The sequence below is a fragment of the Amphibalanus amphitrite genome, unplaced genomic scaffold, assembly GCF_019059575.1.
Source record: "Amphibalanus amphitrite isolate SeventyFive unplaced genomic scaffold, NRLGWU_Aamphi_draft 000051F_arrow, whole genome shotgun sequence".
In the NCBI taxonomy this organism is placed as follows: domain Eukaryota; kingdom Metazoa; phylum Arthropoda; class Thecostraca; order Balanomorpha; family Balanidae; genus Amphibalanus; species Amphibalanus amphitrite.
This window is the reverse complement of record NW_024881547.1, coordinates 583,205-608,482: the sequence shown is the minus strand read 5'-3', so window position 1 is coordinate 608,482 and position 25,278 is coordinate 583,205. Positions and strand designations below refer to the sequence as shown.

At 49.0% G+C, this 25,278-nt stretch overlaps 2 protein-coding genes across 4 annotated transcripts; both read right to left on the bottom strand.

Moving 5' to 3' along the window:
- Positions 1 to 7: 7 nt before the first annotated feature.
- LOC122377846 (OTU domain-containing protein 3-like) lies at positions 8 to 8,641 on the bottom strand. 2 transcript variants are annotated; one of them, XM_043358339.1, is made up of 10 exons: positions 8,487 to 8,640; positions 5,318 to 5,432; positions 5,193 to 5,244; positions 4,798 to 4,949; positions 4,256 to 4,404; positions 3,972 to 4,063; positions 3,344 to 3,493; positions 2,850 to 3,021; positions 2,417 to 2,511; positions 8 to 2,092 (listed from the first exon to the last, which is right to left on the bottom strand). In XM_043358339.1, exons 4-10 carry the CDS (start codon positions 4,947 to 4,949, stop codon positions 1,952 to 1,954), a joined length of 951 nt encoding a protein of 316 aa, XP_043214274.1. In that variant the 5' UTR covers positions 5,193 to 5,244; positions 5,318 to 5,432; positions 8,487 to 8,640; the 3' UTR covers positions 8 to 1,951. The 2 variants fall into 2 exon arrangements, with proteins under 2 accessions (XP_043214274.1, XP_043214273.1); XM_043358338.1 differs by lacking the exons at positions 5,193 to 5,244; positions 5,318 to 5,432 and having other exon boundaries at positions 8,487 to 8,641.
- A 285-nt stretch (positions 8,642 to 8,926) lies between these two features.
- Positions 8,927 to 23,365, bottom strand: LOC122377851 (trifunctional purine biosynthetic protein adenosine-3-like). 2 transcript variants are annotated; one of them, XM_043358353.1, is made up of 12 exons: positions 23,186 to 23,365; positions 16,741 to 16,917; positions 16,118 to 16,371; positions 15,678 to 15,855; positions 15,108 to 15,324; positions 14,572 to 14,702; positions 13,362 to 13,485; positions 12,817 to 13,039; positions 12,141 to 12,372; positions 11,552 to 11,750; positions 10,828 to 11,082; positions 8,927 to 10,654 (listed from the first exon to the last, which is right to left on the bottom strand). In XM_043358353.1, exons 2-12 carry the CDS (start codon positions 16,900 to 16,902, stop codon positions 9,516 to 9,518), a joined length of 3,114 nt encoding a protein of 1,037 aa, XP_043214288.1. In that variant the 5' UTR covers positions 16,903 to 16,917; positions 23,186 to 23,365; the 3' UTR covers positions 8,927 to 9,515. The 2 variants fall into 2 exon arrangements, with proteins under 2 accessions (XP_043214288.1, XP_043214289.1); XM_043358354.1 differs by having other exon boundaries at positions 16,741 to 16,876.
- Positions 23,366 to 25,278: the final 1,913 nt, after the last annotated feature.

Genomic DNA, 25,278 nt, shown 5'->3' with positions numbered 1-25,278 from the left:
AACACGATGGTGTTGCAAAATATATTTTCTAAGCACAACCAATCAAGCCTGTTACCAGTGAACTATATATAGTATTTAAGCACAGCGAGCTTTCCTGTCACATGTGCCCGGCCAGGCACAGCTCAGCCCTGAAGAGTCACGCCCTGCCCTGCCCTCCCGCCCACCGGAGAGTCACAGTGAGTCGCGGCGCACAGAGTAGAGCCATCGACTCATGAGTCGCGACCATACAGAGTCTCGCCGCACGCACAACCTTCTGACATAAGAACGAGTTCTCCGCAGCTGAACCGCCCCGACCCAGCCAGATAAACATCTATAGTTTCCGCTAGTTATTCGATCCCCCTCCCAGCACTGCACCAGTTCCAAACGACCGTCCGCACAGCCAACCACCTCGGCAACCTTTCCCATCCCTCTCCCCTTTCTTGACTGATCAGTTCTCACTCAATGTAGGTCACACAGCCGCTACTAGCTCCCGAAACATTCTCTCTCAGTAACCACAGCAGGCGATCTTACAGTTTTTAATATGTCTTATCGAATAGACATACTCCGATCCGTCTTCCCACCCAGAGAAATAACCAAGGATATTAACACAGACTCAAACGTAATAAATTTTCATAAGTGTGCTCCCACTTGCACTCAGTAAACGCAAACAAATCACACGGCTGTTGGATCGGTTAAATAAACGTTACTATAATCAATCAGCACCAAATCAATCACACTTCAGTCGGCGAGCCGCCTCAGGGAAACAGCCGTGCCAATCGTTAGAAGAATACCACACAGGACACCTGCTACCGTGCTCTCGCGCTCATCAAGAGACCACAACTCGTTCAGAACCACCGCGCCGCGCCGACACATACGAAAACACGCAGTAATGGGACCAACCAGGACAGAGCCGTGTAGGAGGAACCGACAGATCCCCCGAGAGATGGCTGGGACACCCGACCGAGCCGCCAGCGCCACGCAGCCGCTCGCCTGTGGACGGGGAGGGACAGGCGCCGCGTCGGTCGACGGAAACATTAGGATCGCGGGTTAGTGGATCCGGGAGAAGAGGCCGGTCCTCTCACTACACCACAGCACGCCGGTCAGGCCACACTGCGCCGTAACTATCCGACCACGCAAAACACGCCAGCGAGCACACTTGCATCAGGACGCAGCCCGCCGCCCAACAACTCCGCCGAGTGACACTCCTACACTCACACCGTCCAGACAAGAACGACGGACTGACAGGTTTACGGAGCGAACGTCCATTTTCCGTATACGCGAGACAGCAGCAGTCACTACGGAGGCCGCACGATGAATACTCGCACGCACTTGTTTGCCTACACGCCAGGAGAGAAACCAACGTACGCTCAACCCATCAGCTAGAATCTGCCCGCAGCAGGTCTAACATTGGCGGTCTTAGAGCACGTGAACGGTAGCCGACCGGCAGGTAGACGGTAGGCAGGCCAGCCGCGCGAGGCATCCTTTGCCAAACGCCAGACGACGCAAAGTCTGGGAGACGGCAAGACAGGAACACGACGAGCCGGGGAGATAGTGTCGGGGTGTGACGGTTATCAATCTTGGCCATTAAGACAAACCCAAGCCACGAGTCGAGGATAGACAGAGGTTGGGAACCGAATGATCCTCGCCCAAACCCTCAAAGCAGCAATGGGTCAAGTGTAATCTCCAAACCCACTACTGGCTGTCTTCTTTGTACCCTAATCGATGTTAGCCAAGATATATCTACAAAACAGGAAACCAGAACCTGCGCGAACTACACAGATTTTCACCAGATGAGCGTCTTCTGGGCTCGATAAGGATCAACTCGGCCACCAAACCCCTTCGCTGTCAGGTGTTCATCAGTCATCAACTAATCCCCGCCAGTGTCCGTCCTCCCCCGCCTTTCACCCCGACCACACCGCTGGGCGTCAGCGCGACTGCCCTGCGCGGCTGACCTGAGGCGTTCTCCGTGTCGTTAGATGGTGAGGGCTGCCAGGTGGCCGACGGCGGCCGGCGGAGAGGAACCCAGCTCACCCGACTCGGCGCTGGCTTTCCGCCGTCGGCGACGGTCTCGCTCCTCCGACCGCCGCTGTCGGCGATCCAGACGACCCGCCACCTGGTGGTAGGAGGGTTGAACTCAGTGGAAGCCAGGGGCCAGCGCCACCTCATGCCGTAGGGAGACCGAATGCCGGTGGGGAACAATGAACATGGTACTGGGGTTCATAGGAAGCAGAAAATGATAGCAAAACAGTAATTGCAGGAAACGCAATGGGGCAGAGATGTTGTCAATGTAATTCTTGATTTTCTGAAGCTTCCATTTCTAAGCCAACCAAGTTTCAGCGCAGCGGGTCCATTAGTTTTTCCCACGCATTCGCACATTCGCTCGCATTGTAATTGAGAGCTAGAAACATTGGTACTACACGTCCCGTTCCCTTCATACCTGTCCGGCGTTTTTGTCGTTGCGCAGTTTGGCGGCGGTGGCGACGGCAGCCGCCTTGGTCAGCTGATGCGGCGAGGACGGCGCCGCCGGGGCGTCTGTGGCGCAGAGGAGGGAGACTGTGTTAGCACGATGGTGGGATGAAGTCAGGAGTCAATTTACCAAGATACATCATTCACAGCCTTAACTGATTGATACTGGAGCTAGTTAGAGTAAGCGATAAAAAAAAAAACAGGAAAGTAGACTTACGACACACAGCAAAAGCACAACGGAAAACAGATCGGCTCAAATTTGTCATCGGTGATCTGAAGACGTAGTCCACGAATCTGTTACATTGACATAACCAACGCAGCCCAATTCAAGTACGACTGGCCACCAATCCCTACAAACACGTACCCTCGCCTGTCCCTAAAACCCTTTCCTTCCCCGTCCTCACCATCGACCTCCTGTCCCCAGTTGAGCGCGCGCAGGAACTCGGCGGCGGCATCCACGTCTCCGGCGCAGTCGTTGAGCGCGCGGCGCACCTCGGCCAGATCAGCACACCGGGAGCGGGCCATCACCTCTCGCTCCTCGGCAGAGGTGGTCGGCGGCTTGGTGGGCGCCTCCAGCTGTACAGAAACGGGCAGGGAATACGGGGTTCAGATATAGACCAAGCTGGTCGAAGAAAGTGGCTATACTTAGCTACTCGAATATATACCAGTTACGTATACTGGGGAAGACAGCTAAATGAGATGTCATTCAAGGGTATTCCCCTAAAATGCCAACTGTCAAGGTAAAATCGTCAAACACCTTCCTGATAATAACACTACAAAAGCATTGAACTCAATAACTCTTAGAACAAAAAAATGGGCAAACGTTAATTGTGACTTAAGTCCATCCCTTCCTTTGCATCCACTCCATACACCTCTCCCCAGCCCCATGTTTCCTCACGTTGATGTAGACGTTGGCCGGTCCCTGTCCGAGGTCCCCCATGCGCCGCACGCTGTTGTAGTGCTCTCCGTCGTGGTAGGCAATGTGCAGCTGGGGCGCCTCGGCCAGGTTGTCCGGGTCGCCAGGGATCTGCCAGAGTGGGGCCTCCAGCTGCCGGGGAGGGGGGAAAGGGTCAGCGGACGGCGTCAAAGCCCAGAGGTCAAGCACATATCAGCGAAGTTTGACCGGAGGAACATATATGATGACCATCACAGGGCCACAGACTAAAGAAGGGCGAAACTTGTAAAGTGGGCAAAATCACGATTCTATTTTCATCTTATTTTCGTAATTCTTTGTGGCTTTTTGTTTTTAGCTTCTTTGTGGCTTAACTTTTGTGACTAGAGACGTATTGACACCCAAGACCCAACTGAGCCACTCAGTCAGAATCATGTCAAAGATTGATGCATCCAACTGGAATCAGCTGGTAATGGCACGCTTTAGTAAAAACCCGATCGATAACCATGAATCTCGCCTCATCTCCACACTAAAGATCGTCACATGACCATAGTGTAATAAATAACTATGACTTATTTATTACACTATGACATGACCTAGACTATTAACTGTCCTTCTGACAGTCAATACTCACCTGGTGTATAACAATGGTCACGCCGTGGTTCCTAGCGAAGGCCACGATGCTGTCGTTTCCTGCGTACGTTCCCTCGTCCACCAGACACGCCACTGGAAAGACGACGTGAAATATGAGGGACAATGATGGAGTAGCCTGACCCCCTAATTGGTCTGCTTGAATAAAATTAGGTGCGTTTTACAAAAAGAAAATAGCACAGATGATGCCTAATAGTTAATACCACAATACCGAGGAAAATGTGCAATGTAACTATTATCCCAGTTCCCACATAAAAAGTTTTATACCATGTCGGTCGAAGGGCACGTCGTCTTCGACGAAGGGCTCGAACTCGTCACGGTGCTGCACGATGAAGTCGACCGTCTCGCGGCGGTGTATCTTGTGGTCGCCGGCGCAGCCAGTCAGCTGATCGGCCAGAGCGCGGAACAGGCAGTTCCTGCAGACATTATACGATGGTGAGTGAGACAGATATTTCTTAGGGCAGTCATTTGATCATGCATTGTGGGAGTTAATACTGAATGCATCAGTCATCTCAGTAACACCCTAGCCTGACTATATGCAAGGTTCTATGTCATGTACTAATCCTAAACTTGTTACAGATAGACAAACGAAGGTTAAGGCCTCAGGGCTAAGAAAATTGTTTTGCTGTAACTGTTTAAAGCGCAAAACAATTGTTGAGACTATTTTCTAGTTCAGGTGAGCAAAGATTCATCCACCCAAATCATGGCATCCTTCCAGCTACTGATCACACCCATCCCATCGCTACCCCAGACTTCCTTTCTGCTCAAATGTCCCGCTGCCCACCAGCCATTATCCGTCCGCTCCTCACCCGTCGCCCGGTATCTCCCGCAGCTGAAGGCCCAGCTGGACGAGCTGCGCGCGCATCTTCACATAGCCGTGGTCCTGCTCGGCACTGGGACCGCTGGCCGACGGCGTCTTCTTCTGACGGGGAGACCGCGGCGGCTCACGCTTGCGTGCCATCTGTGAAAAAAATTTGTGTTTCACACATGTAGCGTAAATTCAGATAGCTGAATATTACAGTGAAAACATTAATGGAAAAAAGGAACTGTGAATACAGCAAAACCACATGACAAAAACATGTTAAGTATTTTGTAAGGATCAAAAAGGTTGAAAAATGACAAACCTAAAATTAGCTTCTGGGTACTTGAAGCAATAATAATATTGCCTGCGCAGCAGAGGTAACTGTTACTTATCTATACTCACAATGGAAACTGCTGAAGGTACTGGGAGATATACAAAAATAGAGACTCAGAACTTCTTAGGACCTTCCTTTCAATTCAGACAAATGGTGCAGACTTTGAGTTGTAGTTCTAGATTAGTTCACACAAGCAGCTACAATTTCCAGGTTTGTTGCTGAATGGGAATGCCACTGGAACTTCAATCAGGTGGTGGTTATCCAGAGAGCTGGCTAGTCTTGATCACAAAAACTTGTTACCTTGCACTCTGCAACAATAAAAAATGTCAGTTTTCTAATGGCATTTACATTCCTAGCTTTAATAACAAAGTCTAAAAAATATAGCTTTATTTCCAATTTCATTAGCAGATATTTGTCAGCATGCAACATATACAACTGCTAAGCAATCAATGAGTTCATATGGCCAACATTGACTCTTCGGTGATCATAACATAACTGAGGCCGCACTACAAAAAACTTTAAAAATGGTAAAAAGGGACCAAGAATAGGAGCTACAAATGTGATGGGATGGCCATTGAAAGCTGGAAATATAGGTAACAAATGATCAGGTGTTGTCCATAGTTAACCAGGATTTTAGTTGGTTAACTACAATGTGATATTGATATGTAACCTGTTGTTACGACTCTGGTCTCTGACTATTCAATCAAATATCATTTTTGTATTGTTGAAAACTTTTCACCACTTTAACTTGAGAACTGTTTTACCAGGCAGTGGTCAGATCATAAGATATTCAGAATGGATTATGGAATATGCAAAATGATAATCAAAATTTTCTGGACAAATGCCAAAAGATCCTGGGGAAAAGTTGTCTTACATGAAATCAAAGTTAGCTCAGCCACTATTCAACAGATCATCGGTTGGTTTTGCTTATTTGGTGTCCTTGCATTGACCATTATAGACTGCAAACACACATCATGGTGGTCCATTGTGAGATATGCCATACATGGTAATGAGTGGCAGTGGTACAAACTACAACGGTGGCCGGTGGGGGTATCAGCATACAATTGCAAAGCATCATATCACAACTGCTGGCTGATCATAATCTTGGAATTATAATTATTTGAAAGTGCCTCAACTTGCATTGCAATCTCCAAATATGCACCCTTAGACCACCTCTTGGTAATTGCAATGGCCACCCGGAGATGGAAAGAATTGAAATACGAGCAAATCACTAGAAACTTTCACCAAATTGCTTGCATCACAATGCAAACACTGCAGGCAACAAAACCAAGCATTAAACTTGGTATATGTCAAGTTTAGGTCCTAACTACAATTGTGGCGCTGTTGATACGAATATGAAACAGCAAAAATTTTAGGTTTTAGGTCAGTAGGCGGAACTATGGTCATGAGTACCCAAATATAGGAACGTTCCCATTTTTGGGAACGGAGTTCCCAAATATGGGAACGGGCGTTCCCATTTATGGGAACGGAAGGTAATTTTTCGTCCGTTCGCCCACTAAAACTCATTAGTGCATCACGTCTCAAAAAAGTGCACGCTAATTTAAGTATCTACTAAGTCTCTATAAAATTATCTTTAATCTGACCGTTGCACAAGGAAATTGACCGTCGAATGATATTTTTAATGATTTTTTGAAATGACGGAATGGTGAAAACATGGGTTATACTACATTTAACTTGCAATTTTAAGGAAAATGAAGCGTTTTTTACATTTTGAGGTCAAGTATAAAAATTTTCGCCTGGTTATGAAGTTTCATACTGGCGACACCAGATGCTGACATATGCAAGCGAACACGCGGACAGTCCGGGGGTAATATTGGTGACATTTGGTGTCGGGGCGCACGACCGCATGGAACGTCAGTGATTTTACCGAACTACTGTTGTAAACTCAGTTTCAGTGGTTTAAAATTATTCAGCTGTATTATATCATGCCAGATAGACATATTTTATTTGGATGCTAGCTGTTTAGAGTTGTTTTATAAGGAGCGTCATGAGCGTGGTTTTTGTCTTCCGTGTTTCTAAGCGTGATCGTTTTGGGGGAATTTCTCTTATATAGGTCGCTCTGTGTGGCTTATTTATAATTTTTATGCTGATTTCGATCATTCCTCGTGCCCATCCTACCAGGCCTTTTGCCACTTACACTCATTAAGAAAGGAAAAAACTAGATTGTCATTGGGACTAGGTGTTTTGAGGGTGTAACATATTCAGCGTTCCCATTTTTGGATACTTCCTTGTGCTCGTCAACTATCGGTGATAAACAGACAGGTGCTTGACATGTCTCCACCCTCGGCGCGGACGGTGGATATAGGTATGGAAGACCTTGTTGAACATCGCTGAGCGTTGTGAATTGCATAATCCTGCAGAGGGGGGCGTGCCCGCTGCGAGATCGACGGGAATAAAAGCGCAGAAGACCGGGCGAAACATGCAACGGTCTTGCCGGAAAGGTCATCTGATGATTGTTGCGTTTACAATAATTTGCGGCGTTGGACGTGATGCTTGTTAATGAAAAGAGCCCCTGAAAGGCGTCGGTGAAATCGTTCCCAATTTTGGGTACGCCGTTCCCATAATAAGGAACGCTTGCAGCGCCAGTGTACGAGAGCGTTCCCAAATTTGGGCTCGCGGCCCGGATGATGGACTGCTTTAGAAATAGGGGAACGATTTGAAACTACGATGGGCCTTACAATATCAAACTCTTTCCCAACAATATTGAGACAAATATCAGGCGGTTCACGATCGTTTTATATTTTTTGGACGTCATTTAACGGTTCTTTTTCTTGTTTTAAATAATGCCTACATGGCGTTCCCATATTTGGGTTTATCGTTCCCAAACATGGGAACGAAAATGCGTTCCCGAAAATGGGTACGCTTGACCATAGTTTCGCCTACTGAGGTTAGGTTAGGTTGTAGGTTTGTAGGTTTTAGGTTGTAGGTAGGTAGGTTTGTAGGTTAGGTTAGGTTAGGTTAGGTTTGTAGGTTGTAGGTTGGTAGGTTATAGGTATGTAGGTAAGGTTAGGTCAGGTTTGATTATGTTTTTTTCTTTTATTTGCGAGACATATGAGTATCATTTTTGGATTCAGGATGTCAAATAATGTAAAAATATGAAAAATTTATCAATGAAATCTTCTTAGGACTTAAACTTGACATTTACCCTAAACTTTAAACAACTTTACAGTTAAGGCAATTTTAAGCGATTTCTGAGGCTATAAAAGCAAAAGAACGTAAATTAGCAACAATGGAAGTGGCGCACCTGCGACAATGGCGCACCATGAAAAACGGCGAATTTCTTCACTCACATTGATTTAACACCCTAATCGACTGGACAAAACAATAAACAAAATACTCACCTTTTTGTTTCAATGATGAAAGTCGATGTGAAGCAAAAATTGAAGACAACCGCCCGATTTTTCCAGCGAAATCCCGCCAGCATATAGTAAACAGAGGCCGATAGAGTCCAAGGTCGAATCAAGGAACGATTTTGCCAGCCCTGAATGTAGGTCACATGCCCGAAATATTTTTAATGACGTCACAAAAATCTATTTTCAGATGGACCCCACCGCAATGCCCCCACCGAACAGTTGAAAAATCGCAAAATCGCGATCGTAAGTAATCGTACGCGGTGCCTGGCTCCTTTTGAGGGAATGGCAGTTCGGAATATGGATCTTCGAGCCTACGTTAGAAGAAAAGTGAAAACCCTTCGGCAAAATTCTAGCTCGAATGGAACGGTATCAGTAGGTATAAGATCGTCTGCGGAAAAACGGTGGTGTAGGTAGGTATAGCTACGATATTTGTTATATTAGGTAGGTACTTATTATATTTAACAGCCATCAGGTAATGACACAAATAACCGACAGGCGGGCTTGTCAAGAAAAACGATGGCACATGAGAAACTCGCTTGCTCGCAGTCGCATCGAACATGAAGAAGTCGCACTCACAGCAGGTAGCCACGGTCGCCGGTCGGGGCGGTAGGTATCCTTCACCAATCCCAGCCCAGTCTCATGCAAAGTGCAAACGGATGCCTTGGCTGACCCAAGATTCTTACAGCTGACCCACGGGCCCTACGAGCCTAACAATAACATATACTAGTACTAACATATCGCCGCAGAACAGTCACTTATCATCCCCTATCCATCACTTATCAGTTATGCGGGTATTGGAACGGCAGTAGTGCTGCGATACGCATACAGATAGGTGAGTCTTTCATATAGCAGTTCACAAAGTTGCAATATCATCAGACTCAACACAAACTCGCCTCGAAAAACAACACAAATCGGATAAAACTGCACTTCAGATCCCCAGAACAGTATGAATTACGATTACTCAAATGGTCGCCTCCTACCTACCGTGCTATCTAGCTGAACAGTCAGTCCCTTTTACTACTTCCCAGCCGAGTGCGACTCTCGCCACAGCAGGCGACCGTCCTGGCCTCTGGTGACCGCGCCCGTCGCCACCAGATGCAGAGCCTCGGGGTAGGCCACATGTTCGGCCGTCTTGATACGTTCTTCCAGCTGCTGTTCGGTGTCTCCGGCCAGTACAGGCACCGTGCGCTGCACGAGGATGGCGCCCGCATCCACCTCCTCCTCGATAAAGTGCACCGAGCAGCCCGACACACGCACCCCGGCCTGCAGAGCCTGACGGTGCACGTGCAGACCGGGGAACAGCGGCAGCAGAGACGGGTGGATGTTGAGCAGTCGTCCGCGCCACAGCTGCACGAAGCGAGGTGAGAGGATCCTCATGAAGCCGGCGCAGCAGACCAGCTGTACTCCGGCCGACTCCAGAGCGGAGTGCATGGCGAGATCAAACTCCTCCCGCGAGCCATACTCAGTGTGTCGGATGACGCGCGTCGGCACACCGGCAGCCTCGGCTCGTGTCAGGCCACCTACTCCGGGTTTGTTGGAGATCACCAGGACGACCTTTGCGGCGGCGCCGGGTTTGCTGCAGTAGTCTAGAAGTGCCTGGAGGTTGGTACCTGACCCAGAGATGAGGACTCCAACTGGCATCAGCGGCCGTGCAGAGGGAGGCGGAGGGACCGGCCGTGCCCCGGCCGCTGTCAGCTGAGCCATCACCGCGCTCAGCTGACTCTCCAGGCCGTCCAGTACCACTTGAGATCCTCTGACGTCATATCCTTCCCCATCCACTCCGCCACGCGCCTCCAGCTTCCCCACCTCCAGCAGCTGATGGCCATGAGCTGCCGCCAGCTCCAGCGCCTCCTGACGTCGACCAGCCGGCACCACCACCACCATGCCCAAGCCAAGGTTGAAGGTACGCGCCAGCTCCTCGGCACTAACCCCACCGACTAGAGCGACCCAGGCGGCGGCAGCGGCAGCGGGCTGGGTGATGTTCAACCAGGAGCGCATGTCGAGCCGGGCCACCAGCCCGTCAGGAAGACAGCGAGGTATGTTTCCAGGCAGGCCCCCACCGGTGATGTGGGCGGCACCGGTGATTAGACCGGGTGCGGAGAGCAGGACACGCATCGGGGCCGCGTAGATACGGGTCGGAGTCAGCAGCGCCGCACCTGCGGGAGACGGAAGAGGGGAAGGATTACAGGACTGGCTTCATCAGTTTCACACGTCCTGCCATGGCACACACATTGTCGAGCTGTAGCATACGTGCTTCCCTCAAATATATCCGGAATCCCGCTCTTTTATACAATCGAATATCACACAAAGACCATTGCCACCCACTTACCCAGACTCTCGGCCTCAGGCTGGAAGGGCGCCTTGTCTTTCAGATAGTCCAATCCCGCCGCTTCCACTGCCCTCCGCACCAGACTGAACCCATTGCTGTGTAGACCGGCGGCAGGCAGGGCCAGCAGGGCGTCCCCGGGAGCCATGAGATCTGTCCTGGGCAGGAGGGCCGTCCTCTCCACGGCCCCCACCGCGAACCCAGCCAAGTCGTACCCGGAGTCCGAGTAGACACCCGGCATCTCGGCAGTCTCGCCGCCTGGGAGGAGGGAGGGGGAGGGGATAGGTCATTAGCGGGCCGAATCGTAAGAAGGTGAGCGTGAGGGGGATCAGGGAAGGCGAAATCGTACACGAAGGTGCAATGTTCGACACGGCTTTGACGACTTTTGAACAGTGGTTTAATTATTTTAACTGTCTGAATTGCATTTACTGAGGCATTGATTACGATGGCGATGGCATAAGAAAATTGAGCCTTATTTTCATAAGTTTTTTGGCTCACGAAAAAGGCCCTTAACTACGGATATAAAAAGCGCAGCACATTAGGACCTACATCTCATTTTCCCCGACCTCCGCCCAGAAACTTCGCCCCTGACCGTGCAGGTCACAGCCGGCCAGCTGACAGTCATCCAACACCCAGTCTAACCTCCCCCAGCCTCTCACCGAGCAGGTCACAGCCAGCCTGTTGACATCCCTCCACTCCCCTGTTTGACCCTCCCTCAGTCCCTCACCAAGCAGGTCACATCCAGCCTGCTGGCATCCTTCCACCACCCCCGCCACCAGCCGGTCGATGGGAGCCGCAGACAGCCTGCCCGCCGCCAGGTAGTCCAGGAAGAGCAGCGGCCGGGCACCCTGGCACAGCACGTCGTTTACGCACATGGCCACCAGGTCCACCCCGAGACCCTCCGGCCGACCGCACGCCTGCGCCACCTGTCGGGACAGGGAGGTATGAGGGATGTGACGAAGGCACAGTTGGTAAGTTGGGTTCAGAAAGCACGTCTTCCCTGTTTTGATTCATTTTCCAATCATTGACGCTACACCTTCAGAATAAAGGTTCGATATCAGCCCATTCTTACGTCTTTCCCTGTCAAAGGCTACTCAACCTGTAGGTTAGCGAACCATTTCTTCGGACATCTTTTTCTGACTGCCGTGCCGCAGACGATACCGTTCTTCGCCCCGTTTCGTTCGTTCTCGCTCATAAGTCTCGACCTACAGAATTCAGACGCCCGTTCTAATTTCCTTCCTTATCCTCTTCTCTTTCCGTCTCCTTCTCTACATCCTTCTCTACCTCTCTCCTTCACTCCATCCCTTTCCTCTCACCTTCAGTTTAGTTCCGACTCCATCAGTGCCGACCACCAGCAGCGGGTCAGTCAGAGGCGGAGTCACTGCCGACAGGTCAAACAGACCGCCAAATCCGCCCAGACCGCCCAGCACCGCGCTGCTGACGGGCCTCTGACGCAGGAGAGCGGCGATCCGCCCCACGAACGCGTCACCCGCGCCGATATCCACGCCGGCAGACTTGTAGGTGAGCGAGCCGCCCGAGAGGATCTCACTGCGAGAGAGGGTGAGATCAAGGGAGTTTTATGACAGTAGTGATAGTTAGCTTGACTGCAAGCTTGAACATTTATCAAAGACGACTTATATGACTGATCTTCTACCTGTAAACCATTAACTAGAAGAAACCCAACAAACGTAAACGTAAACGTACGCAGTAGCGGCGGAACACCTTCAATTAAGGGGGGGGGGGGCACTGCCGACTTTTGGTCCTATTCTTTCCATGCAACGCCCATAGGGCTAATGTTAAAATGCCAAAATCAAAGGGGGGCACGGTGCCCCGGTGCCCTCCCCGTTCCGCCGCCTATGAACGTACGGGCCATCCGCTATGAGCAATTGGCATCATCAATGCGAGGGAGCGGCTTGATCCGAGCTTTGATCCAGCATCTTCCAATCGGCATAATTCAACAACTGCACCCAAGCTCGCTCATACTGTTCTTACCGAGCCAGAGCCCGAGCTGCAATGTCCTCTCGGTACTGTTTTCCGTCGAACTGGACGAGCTGCGCCGCCTGCAGAGCCATCTGACGGGCGGCGGCCACACTATCAGCCACTGCCACCAGGTTCAGTACTCGGCCGCCAGATGTCAGGAGCGAGCCGGCCGGCTCTGAGCGGCGGGTGCCGGCATGGAACAGCTGACACCCGGCGGCTGCTGCCGCGTCCAGGCCTGGCAGAGGTCAGAGCAAGGTCAGGGACCACGGAGAGGGATTGTGCATGTCTAGAGGAATAGGGTAGAGAACGCAGTAGCCGAAAAGGGACTCCATAGAATGCAAGAACACCGGTAAACATATCGCAACATGCAACATGCAAGACCCCACCAACAAGATATCGGAATCAATTTTCAACATCAACGACATTAACCAAAGTTGATGACCGATCACGAATCATACCACCATTTTATGACCTGAAATTCACGTGTAACCCGGAAACTTGGGGCGAAACGTAGCCCCAAATACAAGGCTGTCAGGTCAGGGTCGGTCGGTACTAACCTGTGATTTCGAGGTTTTTCGGGTACGAGCCCGGGTACCCCGCCGATACGAGCACAACATCCACTGCAGCGGCATCGGTCCGCCAGCTGACATTGGTCGGACACAGTCGATCTTCCACACACGCCTGAAGGAACACCGGCCGTTATAGGTTATAGACAGTGAACATAGTGAGTTGACGACATTCAATTTTCAAAAGGATAAAACCGTAAATGTATGATCATAGTGACGAAAGAGCAGCTTCTGTCATTAATGCCCAGGGAAATGATGCAACTCACACATGATACAACACGCAGTTGTAGCATATTTGAGCCCAAAATGCACAAACATACGCTTCTACCAGCACTGTGCTGTGTATGTATGTACACACCACCTCGAGACACCGGACCCCTCACCAGTCAGTCACATAAACCAAGCGGAAGAGCGTGCTAAAATTTAATGATAACACTACCCCTGTGGCGGTATAGAACCTACAGTCTGTTTTCGTTGGTGAACAGGCAAGGGGCTGTCTCCATTTGATGCGTAACATATCTACGCACACTGTGTGCGTTCGCGTGCACAATAGTCATGTGTGCGCGTGCATGCACAGTATTTTAAGACGTTAGCATCCCTGACAGAAATGCTTTCCTCTCATGGAAATGTATGAAGTTCATTCACGTGGTTTGCGACCGTGGCCGGCCACCATCTATTTATGGGGCTATATAAGAGTCAAGAGTGTCTGGCCTCAGAAGTGCCTGACAACACCAGGCCCTGGTCAAATATAAACATACCCCACTGGAGCGGGGAATACGGTGTATACCGTGACGGAGGAGTGGTGAGACAGATGGAGGGAGGCGGCGGAAGGGAAGAGGCGTGGAGAGTGCGGTATGCCAAGCACAGATAGGGGGCGTTTCAAAGAGTGATAGTCGGTCATTGCAACGTGGAGGCAAGTAAGAGGAGGCAATGAGAACGTCATATGTTACACTTATTGACAGGATTTCGGACGAAAAGCACTCCGTGCAGCTTTTATTCGACTCACGCCACTTACGCACTTGAGTTGGTGCGTATCACGATGGACCTAAACGAACCTACCTACCATTTATCTCGTTTTATGTGTAACTGTATAATACCGTACGGCCTGCTGCATCCATCCCACATTCGACAAGCTACCGTATCTAACCCCAAGCATCAACCCTAACCGTTACGTGCCTCCATTCTCGACCTCCGTTCGTACCGTGACGATGTCGAAGAGATCGCTCTGCAGCAGCGGCAGCAGCACCTCGGTCTCCGGATCACCGAAGCGACAGTTGTACTCGAGGACGTACGGACCGGTAGCGGTGACCATAAGACCGGCGTATAGTACGCCTGGTGTCGTACAAACAGGGGTTGACGGTTAGAGGGCATTGCACGGGATAGATGTGACGGGGCCGGGTGCGGAAAGATGTGCTGCATTACGCACAATAAAGCTAAGCAAGAAACGTTTACGGAAAACAGCAATAACTAACAGAAGGACGTAAAATGAGATAAAAAAGGACAGTAAAAATAAAGAGATAATTGAGTGCATGCAATACGCATACAAAAACACACACAAACGGCAGAAAAGCTAGAGATATGTGATGCCACAATATATATCAAACGAACATCGAAATAGCAAAGTCTCATCCGAGATGCAATAGAAATTGTAACAAACAAAAAGGTAAAAACAGACAAGTCGCGTTCGAAAATCCACAACCACCAAAGCAAGCCGCCATGCCACCGATCCGGTCTTACCGCAATATGAAATCCCTTCCGTGACCCAGTGGTCCACCAGTCTCTGAAAGACGAGCTGCTCCAGCTCGCTCAGCTGCTGGGTAGTGAGAGGCCCGGGAGCCGGCGCCACAGCACCCATACCACCCGTGTTGGGGCCCCGGTCACCCGATAGGAGCCGTTTGTGGTCCTGAGCGGGCGGCATCACAGCCACATGGCGACCGTCTGTGAACGCCATCACCTGGGAGGGGGGAAGGGGGGTGTTAGAGGACAGAGGGGACAGCGGGTATAACACGTAACTAAATATGTCCGTATTGGAGGTCGGCACAAGCACGCTGCGTGTTGGTAGACCGGTAAATAAAGCGTAGAATCAATCGTGACTTGTCAAAGTCAGATAACGAATCAATATTGGAAACGCTTCCAGCCAACTAATCTGTGTGGTAAGCCAGGTTTCCCGATACTCCCGACTAAATCTGTTGGCCATTGAAGGGCAAGCTCCCACACGCTCACACGTGAACACACCCACGCAACGCCGTTTCAAGGCCATCAACCCACTCACAATACATACAGCCCGCTCGTATCACTCGAACTCACCGACACCTCCTCTCCCTGTAGCTTCTCCTCCACCACCACCTTGGCTCCGGCCTCCCCGAACCGACCACCCAGCAGCGCGTCCTCGACGGCCTGACAGGCCTCCTCCGCGTCCGCGGCTACCACCACTCCCTTACCAGCCGCCAGGCCGGACGCCTTGACGACGAGACGGTTAGGTCCGCTGCAGAGAGGAAGGACGGGGGTAGAGCAGAGTTGGTGTCAGTGCGTGTTGGTCGCGGATACATTGCTGTCAATGTTATCGTTATCATCATCCTCGCTATAGTTTTTTACCTTACGATTAAATTCACTGCTAGCTTTGCCACGCATTATTAGCAAAGGCTGCAGACAAGCAAAGCCTTGTCACGGATAATTTTGGGCCACATACACAAAAATACGACACAAACCGACTCCATCATCGCCCTAGTCACCACCAGTTCGCTCACCTCCTGATGTACTCCTTAGCACTATCAGCGTCCGTGAAGACACTAAACGGCGCCGTCGGAATACGGAGCTCCTCCATCAGTCTCTTTGCGTACGCCTTGTCTGCCTCGATACGGGCGCCGGCCGCCGACGGACCGAAGCAGGGGACGCCGGCGCGTCGGAGCGAGTCGGCCAAACCGTCGGCCAGGGGGTCCTCCGGTCCGACGATCACCAGGTCGACGGAGCGAACTCGGTCCCGACAGAGTGAAACTACCGCCTGCGGCAGCGACAGGTCGGCGACGGCGAGGTCACTGGTCAGGTCATGTAAATCGTGAATACGGAGACGGAAGCATGGAATGACAGTATAGGTAACAACAATAAAGGTCTGACGAAGTAATTTTTAAGAATGAGCCTTTTGATGAATGAGAAGGGATCTTTTGAATTTAGTGACCGCTGCGGGAATCCGGATGATGTAAGGTTGTTGGCAGAGCTCGTATTTGACATTTTTACGAAAACAATATTATTCGTCAGGTAATCGCCTAATCGCATCATTGGGAAACAATTTCGCCTTGCTGTAGGTACTCCTATGCTACTTTGCTGACGACTAGGCATGCATTGACAAAGAGGGTTACGCGTTGCCACCTACCTCGTGCTCCTTGACGTTCACCGCGACACACTCCATTTTATCATCAGCCGTTCCTCCATTGCCAGGCGCCAGAAGGATCCGTTCCACTTTGGGCGACTGAGCCAGCTTCCAGGCTATGGCGTGCTCGCGTCCCCCACTACCGATCAGCAGTACAGTCGCCATTGTTCACAGTACACACTGAAACACAGCAAGATCGCCGCAGTGCAATATCTGGCAAAGCTCTTCGAGTCTATGATCCATCATATGTCTACGATCCAATAATTCGCGCTAGGGTGGTGATCTGATCGTTACACATCAAGGTACAGGGCCGGAGGACGTTTTAACGTTCCCGTCCAACTCAGGGCTCTGCTCCTGATATTTCTGGGCCACGCAGCGACACGGGATGTCTTTAAAAAGAACGTAAAAATTGTGACTTCCCTTTGTTAATTTTCAGGTTAGGTGGAAGGTGAGGCCAGCAGAATCCAAAGGGCTTAACCCTATTCCGGGCGGGGGGGGGGCCTTCAAGGCCCCCCTTCAGGTTTTTCTTGTGCCATTGCCAAACGCCGCAAGACTGAAAGCTCATACTCGGTGACTTTTTCTTAACATTCATTGCGCACATTTTGACAAAAAAAAAATTGCCGGGTCAGGTCAGTTCAGGTCACCAGAGGCGGTTTGTTGACCCCAACTCAGGAAGGTTTGCAATCACGCCAGAGCTAGAGTTTTTGATTTGTCAATTTCTTCCCTTCAGGTTTTAGTTAGAGTACCAGTACGTGCAATTTGTATGTCTCAGAATTTTTATATCTGTGACCTGAGGTCAGGCCAGACTCGTGACCTTTACATTGCAAGCCTATGGGAAAATATTGAAACGCCTCCTGCTTCGTGTAAACGAGTCAGAACCAACCAATTCTTTGAGTATTATGGAAGATTATCTCATCGGTGATGATCCCGATGCCGCTTATTGACAGGGGCACCGGGAAAGGTCATCTGAGGTCATGTGACGTCATAAATCGTTTTCTGTCAATAAATCACGACATGATGGTGCTAAAGAATTATTTGTAAGTGGTACCAAACTGCTTGCCTGGTCAGGGCGCGTCGTTTGGTATGCAGCATGACCATACCCCACAACCTCATTGGTGAATGACCTGACCTTGACCTCAGGTCAAATTTCAAATTGACCTGTGAAGGTAACCGCATACTTATTTCGCATCGCCTCGACGTGAGCAACAAAAAATGCATTAACCTTCCAGGCGGTGGGGGGGGGGGGCATTTTTTTGCCCCCCCCCTTAGTTTTTTCGATATATCTCGAGAACCACTGCGCCGATTGTCACCAAACTTTCAGTACCCTCCCGGGAGCAGCTAGCGCACATGGCGACCAAAATTTTTTCCAAAGGCTATGATAGGTTGGCCGCTAATGACGTCAGAGTGACGTCATTTTTGCCATTTTCGACCCAAAAAAAGGTTTCGCGGGAAGAGCTGTCAGGCCTACAGCTTTAGAGATACAGAAAAATGTTTCAGACACAAAAGGTGTTGAATTAAAAGGGCTACAAAACTGTAATTTCGGTTTTTCGAATTTTTTGGATTTTGACCCCCAAAAATAAAAAATAGACTTTTTGAATATAATAGCCAAAAAATCCAAAACGTTTTTTGAATTTCGAAAAAACCGGAATATATGTGATAGCCCCTACCGCCTTCTATCTACATACCAAATTTGAGATCGATACCTCTTTTTTTGGCCAAGTTATAGCGAAAAAAACTGTTCAAAATTGATGACGTCAAATTTTCAAGCTCAATTTTTAGCAATTCTAGACCTCGACGCGCAAAACAAAGACCCCCATTAGACTCCCCGTGGCGAGCTGCATCGAATCGATACCCATTTTATGCAAAAATATCAATTTTGAAATTTGACTTTTTTTTACCTGACCTTGACCTGACCTCCACCAGAAAGTGACCTAAACCGTACCTGATGGTCTTATAACCAACACCATTGAGTTGGAAATGAAAAATTGGCCATAAAACATGCATCGCATGACCTTAGTAAAGTTGGGCTCATGTGGTGACCCTTGGTGACCTTTGGTGACCTGACCTGTGACCTGACCTGGTATGACCAGTGACCTCTAATAGAAACATATGTACTAGATAACTGACGCCTTATCGCTGATTTTCGACAAAATGCGTTTTACTCGGTGTTATAGCGCTTTCCCTAGAAGCCCCGTGAACGGTGAAACATTTTATCTTTGACCTGACCTGTGACGTCATTGGTGACCCCGAGGTCAATGAAATTTGGTTTCCTTCGACAAATTTGACAGGGCTATCGAACGCCGTTTGAATTTTCCGGATCCGTCGAGTAGTTTCGGACAGACATGTGCGTGGATCCGAGAAAATGGATCTGGGATCTGATCCCACGGATCCTGATCTCGGATCCGTTGGGATCATAGATCCAGCTCTGTAATTTATCGAGAGATTCGTAGGGATCATAGATCCAAGTCTAGTATTTTTACTTGAGATCCAGTGGGATCATAGATCCTCATTTATTTTTGGTCAACACAGAAATACCAAAAGATCACTCGTTGCAACTCACAAACGCTCTCGTTTAGTGATTTTATGTGATAACACGTCATAATCCACAGTTTTATGGCACTTATTGCCATATAACACCTGGCTTCAAATGTTGTGCATGGTGGGATCCACTCAGATCATAGATCCATGTTCTTGGTTTATCGTCAGATCCTGTGAGATCATAGATCCAGGATAGATTTTTCACGCCGGATTCGATGGGATCATAGATCCGAACCTGCAATTTGCCTCGAGATTCACTGAGATCATAGATCCATCACTCGGATCCATGCACATGTCTGGTTTCGGAGATACGGGGGGGGGGGGCAAAAAAGTGTCCCCCCCCCCCCACCGCGCGGAAGGTGGCTGGTAGGCCCACCGCCTGCCGGGCTAAATTTATGTCTCTATGTTTCTTAGTTTAAAAGTTATATTGTAACTAATTCCAAAACATTTTATCGTTGATGACCTCTGGACGGTGACCTCAATATTGACTTGACCCGAAAATGTTTTATGTAAAAGCTGTAGATCTTTAAACGACCTATCAAACGCCGTTTGCCGTTTGTCGCTCCGATGTGTAGTTTTTGAGATCTGAAGGGGGGGGGGGCGAAAAGGCCCCCGCCCAGAATTGAACCTTTCAGAGCCCGCCCGGAATAGGGTTAAGGGTTAAGTCTAAACGGTCAAAGTTTCAAAATTCTTGAACAATCGGATTATAGCTATTGAACTAATACCTACAGCCATTATGAACCATCGTGAGGAAACTTTCAACGGCTCTTAACCCGCGCCCTGCTGGGGGTCCTGGATTTCCACGCCCTGCTGGGGGGGGGGGGTGTTTGAACACCCCCCCCCTTCTAACTCGGCTCCTGGGCCACGTAGCGATACGCGGAAGGCGGCGTTCGAAAGAGCGTCAAAAATAATGAGGAAATCACTTCGGTCAATTTTTTGGTCAGGTCAAAGGTCAGGTCACCAGAGGTCATTGAAGGCAAATTTTCGCCGATTTCCAGGTCGAATGTCGAAAATTTCCAAGAAGCCAACGCATAACTCGGGAACCAATAGAGCTACAGCGCCGCGGAAAAGCGCATTCGATAGCCCTATTAACGCCCTTTCTGAATAATTTTCTCAGATTTGACCTAACGTCAACGGTTTTGCCTGCAGGGGGCAAAAACTGCAAAAATAGCCGATTTTTTCGGAAACAGTTTTTCTGCAATAACTTTTGACCCAAGCATTGTACGAGCTTACTTTTACCGGCATCGTGTTCCTCTCGTCAAGACGCATCGAACGAACTATAATTTGACCTTGAAAGGTCAACTTGAAAATTTGACCTCAGGTCAAGGTCATGACCTGACCGGAAAGGGTCATGTTGCATATCAGTCGATCCGTATCGTCGAGCTGAACACATCTAAGGCGTTTTCATCGCTCTAGCATGCCTCTATCAAAAGTTATTTGCGAAAAACTGTTAGATACCATTCGTGACCTAAGATGACCTCAGGGCATAAACAGGGGTCACAGACACCATTTTCATGTTCATTGTGTCTAAACCACTTGTAATTCAGTGTTTGGGAGTGTTTATAATGTCTTTCGTCCAAAACAGGCGCATTTCAATTTTCTCCCATTGACTTATAATGGTGAGGTTGCAAAATTGACCTGACCTTAGGTCATCGATATCAAAATTCTGAGATATACATTTTGTACATGCTAATGCTCTTAGCAATCGCTGAAAGTTTCAAAGCGATCGGTCACTCGGTGTAGCTATGACAGACATTGAAACTTTTTATGAGGTGAGGTCACTTCGAGTGACCTGGTGACCTGACCTTGAATGACCTTGGTCTGAAATTTTCACAACATGTGTAGAATTGATGTATGATAAGGTGTACCAAAAACGGCGGCGCTCCGCGCCGCCGTTTTTGAGATATTCGCGAAAAACCACAGGGGGGGGTGTTCAAACACCCCCCCCCCCCAGCAGGGCGCGGGTTAAAGCTCTTTTGCTAGTGTGCCCTCAAATTTCACCAAAGGTCGACGATTGAATTCAGCATCACTAGAAGATAAGACCCGTCAAAATGGACGACTTAGCTGATTTTTTCTCAATTTCTTTGAAAACGAGCTTGTGCGACATTAATATTACTGGCATCGTAATTCTCTAGTCAAGCCGCAACGAATTAATTATAATTTGGCCTAGGTCAACTTAAAACTTTGACCTATGACCTGACCGGAAAAAAGTCATGCTGCATATCAGACGATCCGCATCGTTAAGGCTGATCAGGATCTGGAACACCTCCAAGGACAGGAAGTGTTAAAAGTGTTTTCTCTTAAAAAAATAATAAAACCATCTTTCAGGGCTTTTGTCCTCCAAATGCATTCTCATCGACCTTAGGTAGATTAAATCAAAAGATTGCGACTGAGATACCGAATCTTTTTCCCGCTCCCGGGATATTCTGGCTCTGTTATAAGTTCTCTGCGGAGTCTATGCATCTTTGGGTGACTCCGACTCCGACTTAAAAAAATAGACTCCAACTCTGACTCAGACTCCAGCTCAGACTCCGGACGCTTCCTTTAAAGTCCATAGTCCAAGTCCATGATAGTAAAGCAAATGGTGGCCAGATGTGTATGTGACCGAAAGCTTTGTGCATTTAAAAGTAATTCAAAAATAAATATCGTTTGAAGGTAATCTTGAGTTTCTTGAGTTGTCGCTATCCAACTGTCATGGACACTTTACAGTGGCCAGATGTTTTATTATGTCTGAAACGATCCTTTGCCCGTTCAATGGCTTTGAAATTGCAAATACCTATGCTTCATAGATGGCATGCACAATAAAAAGCAGGTTTCGGCGAATCCCCGGTCTTTTGCCTTTTTTTCGCTGAAAACGCTCGTCCAAAACAGGAATATGACCTATTTCGACAAAATTTGATTTTTAAAGGTCAACGAGGCGAGCGTTTAGTATCGTGTATCGTCAAATATCGTGAAGCAAACATGTGCAGGGCATGACATTGAGCCATGCAGTGTTAACTCCGACTCCGGAGTCGGGAGCCAGTTAGTAAGATTTTGGCGACTCTAGCTCCGACTCCGACTCCTGGCAGAATTGTCGAACCCGACCGACTCCGACTGCAACTCCGCAGCCTGGTTATTATGACGTTATCTGCCATAAATACATAAAAAAATGACGTAGGACGACCTCCGGACTCCGATGACCTCACCTTTGAACTGAACTAAGTAACTATTGACTGAAATTAATAATGGTATTTACCAGGGTTGCGGAGTCGATGGATTTTCGGCGACTCCTACTCCGACTCCAACTCCGGCCTTCAAAAACCAACTCCGACTCCGACTCCAACTCCCGGCAGAACTGTCGACTCTGACCGACTCCAACTCCGGACTCCGACTCCGCAGACCTGGCAGGGCTGCGGAGTCGACCGGTTTTCGCTGACTCCGATCCGACTCCGGCTCGGGATTCTAAAATCGACTCCACTCCGACTCCGACTTCGGTCATAACTGTCGACTCCGACCGACACCGACTCCGACTCCGACTCCGCAGCGCTGGTTACACCAGGGCTGCGGAGTGCGGAGTCGAATAATTTTCAGTGTCTCCGACTCCGGCTTCCAGCAATCGACTCCGACTCAAACTCAGACTCCGGGCAGAACTGTCGACTCCGACCGACTCTAACAACGACTCCGCAGCCTCGCCATATACCTACTTTCATCCCGACGACTGAGATCGATTACCGCGGTAATCGCGATGTCCGCCTTCACCTACCCAGTACACAGCAGCCGAGTTTCAAAACGTTCCATCCCCTTACTCGAATACATGCGTAACACGACGTCACTAAGGTCATCTGAGGTCATCGGAGTAGGTACCTATTTCGTCAATAACTCAAACTTGCGAAGGATGAGAGATAATCTAATATTTATATCTAAGACTCACCTTTATCGTATCCACGTCCCAGGCAATCTCCACCGGCACGCACCCCGACCCAACAGAACCCCGTCTCCGTCTGATTCAGAGCAGCAGGGGCACTTCCACGCGCTGTCCACGTGCCAACCGTCTCCGCACCCGGTCGACGTTCAGACGACACCCCCACGCTCGCCCGACACCAAACTGGTCGTTTTAAAACAAAACAATCCACGGATGTTCCCGGTTTATCAAATACATATTGTCAGAGTTATTGTAGACGTCATAAATTTACACCAATATGGAGAGGAGGAACGCTGGTAAATATGCGTGCTTTTCCGTCTAGATAATTCGAAGTGTATTGATACAAGCTACAAGTAAGCTTTTTAGCAGCATTTTAATGAACAAAATATTCAGCGTGTTAGCTTCGAACTGTAAAGCTTCTGAACCGAAGCTTTTTCCTGAGACTAGTGACGCAATTATTACGCAAAGCTCTCAGTTTTCATCGTAAGTGCTCAGAGTCCTCTAGCCTGTTTGGGGTATTACTGCTTACGTACTTATGCGATAGGTGTCGCGACGGACTCCAATGTCCCCACGCAGAGGCCAGAGCGGGCATGTGTGCCCAGGCCAGTGCTGATCATTACGAACCGTCCCAGTCAAGGCCGACGTATGTACGGTAACGGCTTAGGGGAGGGAAGAGCGAGCTCACCGTTCCATGCTTCTATCCTCAGGATACTGAAATCCTTCTCCTCCACGCCGCAACCCCCTCCGGACTGGACAGGCAACTTTATCTCATGCGGGCTCCCTTGGAGCAGCACCGCTGCTCCCGAGGGAGCGCACCCCGTAGCCGGGTGCAGTGAGTGCCTTGGGGCTGGGTGGCCTGTCCTCTGGACGGGCTCAGCCCCGGTGACTCACTAGGATGCCTGCCCAGACCAATGTCTCCCCCTAATTCCTATCATCCTTCAGGCCCTGAAATGGTCTCGTCAGACCGAAAGGGCCTAACCTAACAAAACAAACAAAAACAAAAGAGCGAGCTAAGAGTGGATGAGGGCTGCGGTAAAAAAGGGGAGCACCCGACACAACGACAGGTCCGGCCGTGCGTTTCTGAGAGTGCAGCTCGTGACCGATTATTGGGGCTGAAAGAAGTATGTACGGTCCAGGGCTGGTAAGGTGTTATGTCCTATTGACGTCGTCGGGGACACAGTACCTACCAGTAAAAGTTCAAGTACATGGGGTCAAAATTACCACATTTAATAAACTTTTACAGTAATAAATAACTTTCAAATAAAGCAGAAACTAAACGCAAGTAAAAAATATCATTGAATCCACAACGTATATCCCCTTTAACAAGGACATAAAAAGCCCCTATACCTAATACATACCTACAACATGGTTATGAACAATTAGTAGCCACAACTCACTTCCGTTAACAGCAAAACTACCGTCGACAGTTGCTAACGAAAACTAGATCAAACTAGATGATCAAACACATACTAACAGACGCTTAGACACCGACCCCGCTGTCGGCTGTGCTATTTCAAGCGGGGTTGATTGACGACCAGTTGTAGCCAGCTATACGACTAGACAAACGACTAGATTCGGAACCGGGGTCAGACCGGTTGGACATGGTAAATTCATGCGGGGTCGATAGTTTCTAGCCGTCGTCGTTGTGAGCTACCGATACAATAGCGACACCTATTGCATCTGTTCAACGATCGTAGCGCCCCCTACCCTTTCCGGGTTCTTCGTCTGGATTACGTGACAAAAGATCGTACGAAAATGATCGTAAGATAAAGATCGTATGTTGTAAAAGATCGTACGGTAAAAAGATCGTAAGCAAAAGATCGTAAAGCAATTGATCGTATGCAAAAGATCGTACGAAAATGATCGTAAGATAAAGATCGTATGTTGTAAAAGATCGTACGACAAAAAGATCGTAAGCAAAAGATCGTAAAGCAATTGATCGTATGAAAAAGATCGTAGGAAAATGATCGTAAGATAAATATCGTATGCCGCAAAAGATCGTACGACCAAGGATCGTAAGCAAAAGATCGTAAAGCAATGGATCGTGCAAAAAAAGATCGAAGGAAAATGATCGTAAGATAAAGATCGTATGATGTAAAAGA

Excerpts from the sequence above, each read along its gene's own strand:
- LOC122377846 (XM_043358338.1), bottom strand. The coding sequence starts at position 4,949 with ATGGCACGCAAGCGTGAGCCGCCGCGGTCTCCCCGTCAGAAGAAGACG. Across the intron at positions 4,405-4,797 it reads CGGGAGATACCGGGCGACGG|GAACTGCCTGTTCCGCGCTC; the intron begins GTGAGGAGCGGA and ends TAATGTCTGCAG. Across the intron at positions 4,064-4,255 it reads CGTGCCCTTCGACCGACATG|TGGCGTGTCTGGTGGACGAG; the intron begins GTATAAAACTTT and ends TCGTCTTTCCAG.
- LOC122377851 (XM_043358353.1), bottom strand. The coding sequence starts at position 16,902 with ATGGCGACTGTACTGCTGATCGGTAGTGGGGGACGCGAGCACGCCATA. Across the intron at positions 12,373-12,816 it reads GCAGCTCGGGCTCTGGCTCG|TGAGATCCTCTCGGGCGGCT; the intron begins GTAAGAACAGTA and ends CCTCTCTCGCAG. Across the intron at positions 11,083-11,551 it reads GGCTGGATGTGACCTGCTTG|GCGGCGAGACTGCCGAGATG; the intron begins GTGAGGGACTGA and ends CCCTCCTCCCAG.